Genomic DNA, 15,599 nt, shown 5'->3' on the forward strand with positions numbered 1-15,599 from the left:
TGAATACACTCGACAGGCGGGAAAAAGTACGCGCATCATTTAGCGCAGGCCATATCGCCACATTGAAAACAGACCGACCGCTAGTGACATCCGACTGGTATTAATGTGACGTGTAGTCATCTGTCGTGATTTGTTTGTTTATTTTTGTGTCGTTTTATTTTTCGTTTAATTAAGTCTAAAAATAGTTCTTTTTAGAACTAAATTGTATTATCAAATTTCAACTTCGTATATTATATACGTAGGTATATATTAGTTATATTAGTTTTGTGGTTTCCAAGAGATATTTGTAATTTCAATATGCCTGGAGACCATTGTGCTGTGAACACTTGCAAAAATTCACGTTCGAAGACGGGAGGTACGCTTTTTACGTTTCCCAAGGATCCTCAAAGGTATGTATTTCTTTTGTCAATATCCGTAACTAATAAAGGTAAATTACAAGTTTAAATGATTTAAGACTGGTTCATTTTTGAAGACCCCTACTTTTTGCTGTACCTCCACAACTATTAAAATAATATTTGTGTACTTACTTATGTATATATAAGTTAAGAAACCAGAACTGCTAATTCTTAATCCAGCTATAATAAAAGGACAGCGTCAACATGCCACACCTCGGCGTCACCGAGCTTATAAATTTACTTTTGAATTGTATAGCGTCACTCTTATTTTGCATTTTACTGTAGTAAGTAGTCCCTTGTAAATAAAGTTCTTTTTTAAAAATATCGTTCTTGGTAGAAACATCATTGGCGCAGTCAGTACAGATTTTCGGGAATTACGTCGCTAACCGTTACAAAAATCGAACCGTTTCGCGTAGTTTTTCGTTTTAACGATTTACCGGAAAACCGAACTTTTTGAACCTTTTGTGAAAGTGTCCAAGATCAGCTTTAGACAAGGTATCACCAAGACCTGGGGAAAGAACAAAATCGTCGAACCCTAGAGGCAGCAGATTTAAGCAGTAGTTTCAACGAGACCTGGGAGAAGAACAAAATCGTCGAATCCTATAGGCAGAAAGGCTGAAAATCTACATTTTAATGTAAGTGTTTCCTATTTTTTCCATTTTATTTTCCATTTTATTATTCCCATATTTGAAAATACTTATAGTCAGAGAGCTAACGAGAGTAAACAATTTTTAAAGATTTTATGATGTTATGAGATATTTTTAATAAGAGAAAGATTAATATTACTATATTGTATTATCATATTTTAGAAAATATTTGATTATATTTAAGTTGAAAGTTTTATATTGAAACACATTTTATATTTTATTACAATTTGATATATTATCTGAATAAAAAGAATAAATATTTAATGAGTGAAACTGATAGTAAATTAGATTTAAGTAGCCTTGTAGCAGAATTAAATTCAATTTTAGAACCAAATGGCGATAAAAATAACGAAATGGCTCAAACAAACTACCAATTGTTAAAACTTTACTTAGATTCTATCCCAGCATATGATGGTAATCCACATACCTTAACCATATTTATAGACAATTGTGAAAATTTAATAACTAATTTTGCTAGCCAAACAGACGGCACCTTAAACACATTTTTACTTCGAGCTATATTAGGTAACTTAAATGGAAGAGCTCAAATGTTAATAGGTTCTAGGACAGAATTAAATACACGGCAACTCGTAAAAGATGCCCTTAATCTTAGTTTTGGAGACCAGAGAGATCTCGATTGCCTTATCCAAGACCTGATAACGTTGAGGCCTTTCAAGTATGAAACTCCTTATAATTTTGGCATGCGATGCCAAGAATCACGTAGTTTAGTCACACAAAAATTAAATACGCTTAATATTAATGCACAAGAGAAATTGATTAGAATAAATAGTTACGATGACTTATGTTTAAAAACTTACATTAGAGGCTTACCCTTATCGTTACAAACAAATATACGATTGAGAAACCCAGACAGTTTAGAGAAAGCTATGAGCTTCGTTATCGAAGAAGAGAATTTTCTATATTCGTTACAACGTGAAAATAATTTAAACTCACAAAATTCTTTTAGACCATCATCAATACATAATCCTACGAGAAACAGTAATCCTAATCGAACTTTTATTCCTAGAAATAATTTTCAACAAAATCGCCCTAATATGAGATTTCCACCTTACCAATATCAAACCATCAGACCGCAATACCAAAATAATAATTTTTATCCCAACAATACTTTTCAACCACACCAAAATCACTTCCGAAATTTCAATAATTATAATTCTAATTTCAACCCAAGAAATTCCGACAATAATAATTCTAATTTCCGACCATGGAACCTCCATACTAATAACCCTAATTTTCAACAAAGACATGTTAATAATAAACCCCAAAATGAAAATCAATACCAGCCAGAACCGATGGATACAAATTCACGAAATACTTCTTTAAGATCTAGACCACATTTTACCTCCACCCAATTATTTAATCAACAAATTAATAACGATCAAATACAATTCAAAAACCCCTTTGAAAATAATATTCCCACTGATTACGTACACCCAACTCAAAGTTCATTACCGCCTTACGATAACAATTATGAAACTCAATCCAGTCCTTATCGCAATCCAAATGAGACAAACGAAAGATCATATCACAATCCCACTCAAAATGTTGAAAACACAAATTTTTGCATGCGCCAAGAAAATTACAATCCGACATAATATATTTAAATACAACTATAGCAGATTTACCACATATTATTATTCCTGCCAGATTGCCAGATTTTTATTAGATACAGGGTCTTCCAAAAGTTTGATATCTCCACAGTTAGCGCATAAATTTTATAAAAATTTTATTTCTTACGAAAATTTTAATATCCAGCTTTTAACATTTTTAAAGTAAATCAATATAAGAAGTTTTATGTTTTTAAATTTATCGAAAATTTTGGTGGATTAATTGGTATAGATTTATTACAAAAATTAAAAGCTTCAATTAATGTCAACATGCAACAAATGAAAACGCCTTATGTAACGATACCCATAATTTTTGAACTCAGTAAAAAGAATATATTATATCCCAAATCAACTTTTAATCATACAATAATTATTCCCCCTAGAACTAAGCAAATAGTCAAAATACCGGTAAAATTAAATGTAGGATTAGGTATATTAGAATATAAGAATTTCGGTAAAGGAATCGAAATGCCTAAAGCAGTAGTTAACGTAAAAAATAATTTTGCTATAACCACTATTACGAATATAAGCGAATATAAGACAACGTTAAGTATTACTGAACCCTTTGATATAGAACCATTAGATATAGTAAATATTAATTTTATAAGAAAGATGGAAAGTGATGAAGAAACGTCTATTAATGATGATAACATGTTAAAGAGGAATTTAAAAAATATAAGGATAAATCATTGTAACAAAGAAGAAAGAGAATTACTAAAAAAGCTTTGTTTCCAATATAGAGACATATTTTAGTGCGAAGGAATACCCTTAAGTTTTACTAATAGTATTAAACATAAAATGAAACTCACTGATAATTCTGCAATATATACAAAATCATATCGTTTCCCGGAAGTTCACCGAGAAGAAGTTAAATCCCAAATAAATAAGATGTTAGCAGAAGGTATAATAGAAGACAGCAATTCCCCATTTTCGAGTCCCATTTGGGTGGTCCCGAAAAAACAAGATGCTACAGGAAAAAAAAAATGGCGTCTAGTAATAGATTATAGAAAGTTAAACGAGAGAACCGTAGATGATAAATACCCGTTACCAAACATAACAGAAATTTTAGATAAATTAGGGAAAGCAAATTACTTTTCGACACTAGATCTTGCAAGTGGCTTCCACCAAATAGAAGTAGACCCACAAGATGTTGAAAAAACAGCCTTTAGTACACCACAAGGTCACTTCCAACTTAAACGAATGCCTTTTGGTTTGAAAAATGCACCCTCGACTTTTCAGAGAGTTATTGATAATGTTTTAAGAGGATTAACAGACGAAACATGTATAGTATATTTCGATGATATTTTAATTTATAGTACATCTTTACAAGAGCACCTTGAAAAGTTAAAAATAGTTTTCGAAAGACTTAGAAAGAGTAACTTAAAAGTACAATTAGACAAGTCAGAATTTTTACAAAAAACAGTTATGTATTTAGGACATGTAATTACCCCTCAAGGCGTTAAACCAAAACCTGATAAAATCTCCGCCATAAAAAGATTTCCTATTCCAAAAACCCAAACTGAAATAAAAAGCTTTTTAGGATTACTAGGTTACTATAGACGATTTATAAAAGATTTTGCAAAAATTACTAAACCGATGACCAAATGTTTGAAAAAAAGTTCTAAAGTAAACCACGATAAAGATTTTATTGATCGTTTTAAAACTTGTAAACAAATCTTAACAAACGACGTCATTCTACAATATCCAAATTTTTCCCAACCATTTATTTTAACGACAGATACTAGCAATTTTGCAATTGGAGCTGTATTATCACAAGGAAATGTTCCAAATGATCGACCCATTGCATACGCCTCGAGAACTCTAAATAAATCAGAGACAAATTATTCAACTATAGAAAAGGAGCTATTAGCAATTGTATGGGCCTGTAAACATTTTAGACCATACAAACCATTATCTTGGCTTTTCATCCTAAAGTAGCCAAACTCAAAATTAATACGATGGCGTCTAAAACTAGAAGAATACGATTACAAAATTATTTATAAAAAAGGAAAACACAATACAAACGCAGACTGTTTATTTCGCATTACAATTAACGCATTAGAAGATGAATCAATAGTAAATAATCCTGGAGACGTAGACAAAGATATTTTAAAATACCTCCAAAATTTTGCATAGAATCCATTAGACCCACAACCTTCAACAAGTAACAATAACGACTCAAGACAAATTAACATTATTTATGATATAAGAATACCTCCAGACAAAATAGATACACCAGATGAAACCTCAGTTGAATCTACACAACATTCAACCGCAAATGAAACAACGAATCAAGGAATACCCATTTTAGATGAAATAATAAATAACAAAGTTCACCAAATTTTAGTGTACCCAAACGTTTACCCAAAAACCGATATAACTCATGAAACTTATTAAAACCATAAAATGATTAAAGTCAAAATTCCTGAAACTGATAATGAAAAATATATTTTTGAATTTCTTATGGCATACACAGATCTTAACAATACATTTTATTTATATTTCAGTAAAGACAACATGTATAATGATTTTAATAAGTATTATCTAAAACATTTTTCTGAACATGGTCCGAAACTAATTAAATGCACTAGATTAATTAATACAGTAGCAAACGAAGAAAAACAAATCATTTTATTAAAAAATTACCACGAAGGAAAAACTAACCATAGAGGAATTAATGAAACTTTCGAAAAATTACGTCAAAATTATTATTGGAAAAATATGAAGACATCTATTACTAATTACATTACCGAATGTTCTATTTGCCAGAAAAATAAATACGGTAGACACACCCCCTATGTCCCGCTAATGCTTACGGAAACCGCCAGCAAACCTTTTCAAGTTGTTCATATAGATATTTTTACATATGACGGTAACAAATATTTGACTATGACGGACGCATTTACTAAATTTGCCCAAGCTTATTGTATTCCAGGTAAAAACGCGATTCACATTGCGAAATCCTTAATAAAATACTTCACTTCTTTCGGCATTCCCCAATTAATAATAGCAGACAAAGGTAGAGAATTTAATAACGAAGTAATAAAAGATTTATTAGCAATACACAAAATCAAAGTTCACTTTACTACTCCTGGCCACCATGAATCAAATTCAATAGTTGAACGAATACACTCTACTTTAATCGAACATTTAAGACTTCTAAAACAGATATATCCTAACGAAGATGATTTAATGGACTATGCTCTTATAGCTTACAATAATTCTATTCATAGTTCCACAAAATTTACCCCATTTGAATTGACTTTCGGACATACAGACTCTAGAAACCCCAACGAACTATTTCTTTCTCAAAATTTCTATTCCGAATATATAAATAATCATAAAGACAAATTGAAACGCGTTTACCAAAAAGTACATGAAACTCCAGAATTCAAAATTGGACAAGTAGTTTATAAAGTTAATACCCAAAAACGTAACAAAAAACATCAACCATACTTAGGTCCCTACAAAATAACTAAAATTCTTGACAGAAACCGAGTAGAACTTGTACGACAAAGACTTAAATATAAAAAAGACATTACCCAGACAGAAATTATACATATCAAAGAACTAAAGAAACCTCCCATTGCAGGTTCATCCTCTGGACAACAAACGTCGACGCAAGACGAGACACATCCAAATTCCATAACTTAAACGACAATCCCGGACTTTTACCCCTTCATTTAGGCACAGCCCGAATTCAGACAGATGTTTGGACTTTTATACATATCTATGACATTACAAATATTACTACAAATTTTTTAACTCTACAAAATCAATATGATTCCATGCCCTTTCCATGCAATACCCTTTCAATTACTTCTCAAATTCTAAGCTTTAATAAAGAATTTCAAGACTCCTATCATTTAATTCAAATTTTGGAAAACAAAATTTATCTTGAGTTAAAACAATTAAATCCCTTTTGGAATACCAGATCTATTTGATGGTGTAGGTTCCGCAATCAAATTTATAACCGGAAACCTGGACCAAAACGATGCAAAACGTTACGACGACGCTATATCGATGGCGTCACGACAAAAAGGCATAAGCGCCAAAATTTATAAATTTATGTTTTGGTATCAAAATAAAATACATTTTACGTCCTATCGACTATTAAAATGACGCAGCTGTAAAAAATTCCAACTCGACTAAAACAAGCTTTGAATTTTCTAACCGCCAAACGAGTTTCTTAAAAGATGAGACACCGAAATTAGTAAGCGACAAGATCCGTAGTGGAAGGTGGTGCTTACGTCTTGGGTCTGAAAACGTGGTTATATCAATAAGGTAAACAATAATTTGAAATATTTTTAATATTTAATGTTTTGTTAAGCGTTTAGTTAGATTATTTATATTAAGAAATCATAATATACCATAAGAATGTACAATTTTACCGACTGTCGGTTAGGCCTTTTCAGAAAAAATTTTTTCGTTTATCTAACCGCCATTTGGCCATTTAAAATACACTATGACTTAGATTTGACATAGAAAAGTTACTACTTAACCGACTTAAATAAGGTTTGAACCTAAATAAAATATATATTGACTTTGTTGTATAGTTTTCTTGTTTTTAATTTTAAAGTTATATTTTGTTAGTAATATTATTTTAAAAAACTAACATTTGAATGGCGCTTACTTCTTTTTTTTAATGGTTTTTAGAATGGTTTTCTCGGGAACACAAAATAATGAATCTTGCATTGTGAAAATCAGAAAAGCAATGTGCAGGAATCCAGCGGAAATAATAAAAACCATGGTTCATTTTCCACTGAAAATGAGGTCCTCAATGAAGCGCCAAAGCATTATATTATTTTAGAGCCTGTACTAAAAGACCATGAACAAGAACTCCAAATGCCTAGTTCTGTTCTAGATGATGATGCCATTGTGGATTTCAGTTTTCCTCAAGTCTAAATTTGAATATTAACAGCCGTTTATTTTCGAATATTGATGAAAATGCCGAAGAAGAGACTGATTTATTAACCTGTGATAAAAAGCTTGTACCTTACTCAGATAGTGATGATACTGATGATAGTAGTAATAATGCCGCAATAGTATTTAGTTCATTAGTTGATGATAAGATAGGTTGTAATGATTTTATACAACAAAATGATTATTTAAACTCCGAATCAGATTCATCATCCTTGACAGTATTTTTTAAAAATATGACTGAAACTGACAGCATTAGTTCTAGCTCACTACGTTCTAGCTCTTCAACTTTCTCAATTTTCGATTATATCGGTTCTTCGTTTCTATTAGTTTGTTTTGTTATTGATAAATGTTATTTTCTGTTATCAAATTTTGATTTGCATTTTATTTCTATTAGTTTTATAATACGACTTACTTAGTTATCAATGTAGAAAAAATGGTACGTTTTAATAGTTTTTGTTGTTTTTTACTTAATATAACGTGATAATTATATTAACTTTTATTTTTGTATTATTTTACACCAATATATTTCTAAGAAACTCATAAATATATTATTGTGTATTGTTTAATTTGTATTATTTTTACTTAATTGTTATGCTTTAAAATGAAAAGATTTATTCTCCATTTTTGTTATAATTCCGTAAAATTAAAAGGCGTACAAGTTCCTAAGCGACATTTTTTGATCAAAATACTTTTTTCGAAATATGGTAACCGCCTTTCAAAAAGGCTTAAACACCACAGAACCTAACATTAAAGGCGTAAGCACCAAAATGTTAAATATCTCATGTTTATAATAATTGTTTTATAAATAACATATGGTAAGTCAGAATGCCTCAGTTCGATAATAATAAAATGCCAAAAAAATGTAAAAAAAGAAATATTAAGCGATATTAAACGTTTTTTGTGTCTCCTGAAAAAAACTGTCAATGGCGCTTATGCCTTTCTGTCGTGACACCGTCGATATCAACTCTAACAAATAATCAAAATAATATTAAAACTATAGTTAAAAATCAAATCACCTTATTAAGATCTTCAATAAAGAATTTTGAAAATAATACAAAAATCTTAGCCCATAACCAGTTAATTTTAAGCTCACGAATAACAGAAGTTCAAAACTTAATTAAAGATATAAAGATAGAAAAAGTTGAGACATTTCATTATTTTGCACTAGAAAAACTTGTATCGCAATTTTACACTAGTTTCCAAATTATTTATGACCTATTAGAAAAAATCGAAGTTGCTATCAGCTTTTCAAAACTAAATACCTTTCATAATTCAATAGCCGACCCAAATGAACTATTTCTCGAAATTTTAAACGTTAGTAAACTTCTTAAAAATAACAAACTCCCTTTTGAATTATCTTTGCAAAATATTTTGTTATTCAAAAAAATAATTAAGATAAAAAGTTATAGTAAAGCAAATAAAATAATTTTTGTACTTGAATTACCTATTGTTGAGATCAATGACTATGATTATTATCATCTTTATTCCTTTCCGACCAGATACCAAACTCATTTTAGAACAATTATTCCAACATCCAAGTTCCTACTTTCCAATCGATACCAATATGCACTTGCCAACGTTCAATGTCAAAAATTGGTAGAAGAAGAATATTTATGCCACGATGTCCAGTCAATTGAAGTAACACCAATAGCCCCTTGCGAAGTTCAACTCATACAGTACTTAAAGTTTGTAAATCAATGTCAATCAGTGCCAACAGAAATTAATAATATAAAAATTCAAAAACTAGAAAATATTAAGTGGATCGTAATAACGCTAAACAAAGTGATCAGTATTCAAAAATGCGATAAGAATTCGGACAATATTCCATTAAACGGTAGTTAGTTAATCGAACTCAATAGTGCGTGCGAAATATATATAGACAATTACGTTTTAAAAACATTTGACCTAAAAACTCCAAATTTTGTTAAAATGGAACTGACAAATTTAGAAGTATTACTAAAAATGCCGGTCAGTGATCTAAACTTTAAACCAATAAAAATAGACTAGATAAAATTAGATGAATTAAATAATGTGCAAAGTGCTTTAGCAGATCAAGAAAACAAAATAGACAATCTAGACACAATTCCTGTTCATTTTCAACATGTCAGTTTTTATACCATAATTTTATATGTCTTAGCAATTATTTTCCTTGTCTACACCATTTGGCAAATATACACAAAAAGGACAAATCCAGAATCACCAAAAGAATCCACAGTACGAGAAAAAAAAGGTACCAGATAATTTTCCATTTCTTCGAACTATGCCACCCTATAGTTCTCATCTAGCCCCGGAGGAGTTAAGAAACCAGAACTGCTAATTCAGCTATAATAAAAGGACAGCGTCAGCATGCCACATCTCGGCGTCACCGAGCTTATAAATTTACTTTTGCATTGTATAGCGTCACTCTTATTTTGCATTTTACTGTAGTAAGTAGTCCCTTGTAAATAAAGTTCTTTTTTAAAAATATCGTTCTTGGACCTAGAAACATCATTATATATATATATATATATATATATATATATATATATATATATATATATATATATATATATATATATATATATATATATATATATATATATATATATATATATTATATAGAAATGATATTTCTATTTTGTTATGAAAGTTCATAAAACTCAAATTTGCTAAATTTTGTAATCTATAATGATTAAGTTTTCGCGTAGTAATATTTTTTATCCATTTTATCTAGTCAATTTTCAATAATTTTCAAATTCTCAAAATATATTTGTTTCAGGGCAGAAACCTGGGCACGAGCTGCTGGACGGGTGGATTTATATGTAAAGCTTCCAGCTTTTCATAAAAGTTATCAACTTTGTCATCTACATTTTGATGACAATTGCTTCTTAAATTATCTCCGTAACAGGCTTAAGCCTACTGCAGTTCCTACCATTTTTTCATGTATGCAGGGATCCTCAGACAATCACTGTGATCATTCATATTCACTTTTAGGTAAGTCATTTTCTATTAGTGTTTTTTGGTAAATACTTTTCTATTATTTTTAAAACTTCACTGTCCAAATGGTAATAGCTACGAAGAGTCTCTCAGTCCAATGTTATTTTAATATTAAATATCATGACCTACTCTTGAATCACATTTGAATCATGAATGGATTTTATATAATCCATTTAGCATATAACCACGCTATTTGAATCATATATGATTCATTGGACAGTGAAGTTTTAAATATGTTGGTTATACCAAAAAGATATTTATCTTTAATATCAGACATTAATGTTTCATTATAAGACATCAAGTGCAAAACGTTATTAAACTTAAAAGGCGGTTTCTAAACTATTGAAACCTATGTTTCAATTTTAAATAGTGTTCCTTATGTTATTATATATCAAAGTTAAGAGTGCTCTACAGGTTATACATGGTTATTTAGTCTGTTTGATCCACTCTATGTATAATCCTATTTTTAAAAAACAGTTAAAAATAAAAGTTGTTAAAAGTTATATGAATTTTAATACTAGTAGTAAACATTCAGAGGATTCATTCATAACACGTGATAGAATTAGCACTATTTTTCCAAAAGAAATATTCAATAGATTATAACATTTTTAAATTGGACTTTTTTCTATTATTACAAGAGTATTAACTTATGTATAATACAGTTTTTTCTGTTTACAGATAATGTAGACAAATCAACTTCACCACTATCAGAATTTTCTCCAACATTGAGCACTTAAACACCTTTACTTCTATCTTCCCATACTCCTAGGAAGGAAGTTCTCAGATCAAAAGTAAAGGAATTGATAAATGAAAATTATCGTTTGTCCCAAAAAATAAATGAACTTGAGAATCAAGTTATAAAAAAATGTCAAATAAATATATAAAAAATAAATTAATCGTTTGGAGCAATAAATAGATTTTTTTACTACTAACATGAAAAATTACTATTATTTATTTAATTACTACAAGAAGTAAATTTTCTCTCTGTAGAGAACCTTTACTTTTACTTTTTTACCTAGGTAAATAATGCAAAATAAATGTTAGTATAGTGCCATGTAGTTGTTTTGATTTGTTGATTTACTTCTAATAAAAGTATTACAATGCCTTTAACTTCTTTTGCCGACACTGTTCACAATAGTGAAGTAAATATTCCCTCAGAGAACTCTGTTACAGGAAATGCAGAAATACATAATGGTTTGTAACAATTGTCCAATTAATTATAATTTTAACCAAATTTCCATGTTCCAAGTCTGGTTAAATACATGTTCATGTTCCAAATATTACAAATTATAGTTTTTTATAATTGTTTGTTTTTCATTTTTTTTTTGTTTAGAATAAATTAAGCTTACATTAAGAATATGCTAATATATAAATGTTAGTAGCAAAAAAATACTATACAGTTGTGGTAATCTGAAAACTGTATATAGCACGTATAATTAGTGTGAAAAGAACAGTATGAGGTTGTTCTACTAGCAAAGAGAAGCCGAATATAGTATGAAACTAGTACCGACATACGAGCTTGTTTTTAACACCCATTAGATTGAATTGTAGTTTTATTAAAGTGACATTCAGTTTTAATAAGGGAAACGTCAAATATACATCTATTTTTTCATTAATAATGAAATCACAATCAATCTAGGTTTTATCACAAGAAATTCTCGAGATATTTCGGTACCCACATATAGAATTTTATATCTTACTTTTATTTGTGGCATCCTGTCTTATGCTTCTAGAGAATTGTCACCATACTATTTTAACCATATTTACACCCTCGAAAAAATTCAAAATAAGTTTCTCCGGATTTGTGCTTATAGATTAAACTTAAAGAACTTGTCTTTGGTTTAACTAAGGTCAAGGCTAAATATCAGTTCCTTAGAAAACTATAGAACTAAAATGCGATCTAGTCTTTCTCTATAAACTACTTAATCATACAACTGACTCTTCTGATTTATTAGGTCCTATCAACTTTAGATGTAGCACTAGAATTCTTAAAGAAATGTCTTTGTTCTCTATAAAGCACTATCACACTAACTATGCCAAATTCCCATATCAGAATTCAGATACTGGGAAATGACTTTAGTCAATCTTATGATCTGCTGGATATTTCTTTCTTTCTCCCCCTCCTTTTACACTATCAGGGTGTCGGATCTGCTGGATATAAAATCTGTAAGATTCAAGCACTGTTTGACTGAGTATATTAGGGATCGAAGATGAGTGACCTTTAACTTGAGAGTTTTCATTTCATTTTTATAAGAACTTAAGGTATCCATTTCATTTTAAAACGATTCTCAGGAAAATTTAATTTATGTAATTTAATAATTGTTTAACAATATTTAATAATTATTTAGTATTTAGTTTTAGTATTTGTGTTATGGTTAGGATATTTTACGTTGTTAATTATTTTGTAAAAAATGGGGACATCCCGTTAATAAATAAATAAATAAATAATAATTCTGATTTTATTCGCAAAAAAAAATAATGGAATTGATATTTCCAGTTAGGAGAATGGTAACCTTTACAACTGAACATAAAATTCAAAGTATTTAATGATATTATTCTGGAAGTAGTGCCAAAGATATAATTGGTACGTTTTTGTTTTTATTCGAAGGCCCTGTACCATCAAAATCTGCAATTCACAACATTATTTTTAAATTTAAAAAAACTGATTGTGAAAAAAGAATTCTAGAAAATGCACGAATAGTGATAGAGATAAATTAACCAGATCGTGTAATTAATCAAGAACAGGAACAGCGTGAAACTGCCGTAAGTAGTCTAACTAAAATCAATTTTCCTTGTAACAACACCCTAATTTCAACAGAAACTGGTATCACTGCTAGAACTGTACGAAATACTTTAAAAACAAATAAGTACCATTGCTACTAAAAAAATTTTAAATTCACAACTATTCCACTAAATACTGTAGGGAATGCAATTTAAAAAGGCAGGTAAAAAACTTATAATAAAAAAGATGGCCTCTGGCTGTCTTTTATGTAATTTCAGATATAACAAGAAAAAATGCATGTTGTTTATAAAAGCGCAAATAGTCAATGTTCTTTGTCTCAAAAACATTTCACGATATTACTCGGTAAAACTATTTTGAATGAACATCTAAAAAGAAGAAAAGATATGAAACAGCTCTCTAATGATTTAAAAACCACAATCATAAAAATTCTTGGAACAGGTCAAGACAAGAGTTTAAGAGGGTACACGTAAACTCATCACCAATTACCATAAATACCCTCGTACATAGTACAAACTCATCACCACCATAAAAGTAAGTATTTTCAAATAGACCCCGAGAGATTGGTAAACTCATCACTGGCCTACCTGAACCCCGTGGCAGGTATAGACCATAAACTCCTTGCAAACCGCCAAGATTGGATAATTTGGACAGAATAAATCTAAAATAGATGTATTAAATGCAAATGCAATTCATTTGTTTTTACTTGGGAATTCCTCAAAATTCTATTGATAGATCTATATATACCTAAAACTATACGCTTAGAAAAATTTCTCTTTATTTGCCCGGACATATCTTGTATTCGGAGGAATATGAGCAACGATCGTTTTCCTTTTATGTCACCTGTACATAAGACATAAGTTTTGTACAGGTAGAAGAAGAATATAAAAATAATGGAATGGAAATAAACTTAGAGAAAACCGAATACCTAACAACAGAAAACAAGGATATGAGAAACCTAGAGATAGACGAGGGAAGACAAATAAAGGGAACAGATAAATTCAAGTATTTAGGAACCATAATATCGAACCAGGGAACAACAGTAGAAGATATAAACAACAGACTGAGACAAACAAGAAACTGTATAAGACAACTAAACTCAGTGTTGTGGGATAAGAACATTACGATAAAGACAAAAAAGAGAATATATAATACCCTGACAAGAAGTATCCTGACATATGGGTCCGAAAACTGGACAATAAACAAGAGAAATAGAGGTAGAATAAGAGCAGTAGAAATGGAGTTCCTGAGGATAAGCTGTAGACTTACAAAAAGAGACAGAATTGAAAACGCAGAGATTAAGCGGAGAATGGGAGTGCAATCAGACATAATCGACTATATAGAGGAGAAGAGACTATCCTGGTACGGCCACGTCAGAAGAGCGGACAGAGGACGCTGGATAAACAAAATCACAGAATGGAGCCCGATTGGAAGAAGAAAGAGAGGAAGACCCCGAAGGTCATTCAGAGATGAAATCGACGAGGCTATGGAGAAAAGAACCCTGCGAGATGGAGACTGGAATGACAGGGAAAATTGGAGAAAACGATTGAGTGAAGGAAGACAGTGAAAACTGTGGAAATCCTTAGTAGTAGTAGTAGTACATAAGACAATGAAAAAGCACATCAAGCAATCCAACAGATGAAACTAAAGACGGACCGCGATAAATGTTTTGTGTTGGATAACGATTCGCAACAAAATATTATTATTTTTGGCATTCCTGAGAATTTACGATACTTGCGAAAGCAGATGCATATTACTTGGATGGTACATTTCAATACGTTCCAAAATTTTTCTTGCAATTATTTACCATCCATAGCTTATTAAATGGGCATTACTCAATTAATTCGTTGCTTCGAAGAAGTTGGTGTCATTTTAAGTCCATTAAGACTTGTGGCTGATTTCGTAATTGCCGTTCGACGTCTGTGAACCGAATTGGGTGTTTATTTCACTTGACTCAAAGTTGGTCTCGCAAAATCCAAAAACTTGGTTTTATAACCACTTACAAGAGGGGAGATTTTAACGGCAAGTGGCTGCACCACTTATTTGGCAGGTCATTTTTGGACCCAGAATGAGTGGGCAATTGTTTTGTCAACGATTTCATGCGGATATCCCTAACTTGCCTTTATTTATGAAAATGGCCGATTATATGTTAGAGAACTACGTAAGTAATGAGTCTCTTTTCCCACTAACTGATTATGCATCCCAGTCTGGCCATATACATTTCACCACAAATCCATGCGAATCCGTTCATGCCCATTTTTCCAACCATTTTTACCATTCTCATCCCCAC

The 15,599-nt window shown here is 30.4% G+C and overlaps 1 protein-coding gene across 1 annotated transcript; it reads left to right on the forward strand.

Annotated features, from left to right (window-relative positions):
• The first annotated feature begins 123 nt into the window (after positions 1-123).
• LOC140452913 (uncharacterized) lies at positions 124-11,452 on the forward strand. The gene is made up of 3 exons (XM_072547240.1): positions 124-389; positions 10,352-10,566; positions 11,248-11,452. The coding sequence occupies exons 1-3, from the start codon at positions 298-300 to the stop codon at positions 11,304-11,306; spliced, it is 366 nt and encodes a 121-aa protein (XP_072403341.1). The 5' UTR covers positions 124-297; the 3' UTR covers positions 11,307-11,452.
• The last annotated feature ends 4,147 nt before the right edge of the window (positions 11,453-15,599 follow it).

The sequence above is a fragment of the Diabrotica undecimpunctata genome, chromosome 11 (genome assembly GCF_040954645.1).
Source record: "Diabrotica undecimpunctata isolate CICGRU chromosome 11, icDiaUnde3, whole genome shotgun sequence".
In the NCBI taxonomy this organism is placed as follows: domain Eukaryota; kingdom Metazoa; phylum Arthropoda; class Insecta; order Coleoptera; family Chrysomelidae; genus Diabrotica; species Diabrotica undecimpunctata.

Excerpts from the sequence above, each read along its gene's own strand:
- LOC140452913 (XM_072547240.1), top strand. The coding sequence starts at position 298 with ATGCCTGGAGACCATTGTGCTGTGAACACTTGCAAAAATTCACGTTCG. Across the intron at positions 390-10,351 it reads TTTCCCAAGGATCCTCAAAG|GGCAGAAACCTGGGCACGAG; the intron begins GTATGTATTTCT and ends TATTTGTTTCAG. Across the intron at positions 10,567-11,247 it reads TCATTCATATTCACTTTTAG|ATAATGTAGACAAATCAACT; the intron begins GTAAGTCATTTT and ends TTCTGTTTACAG.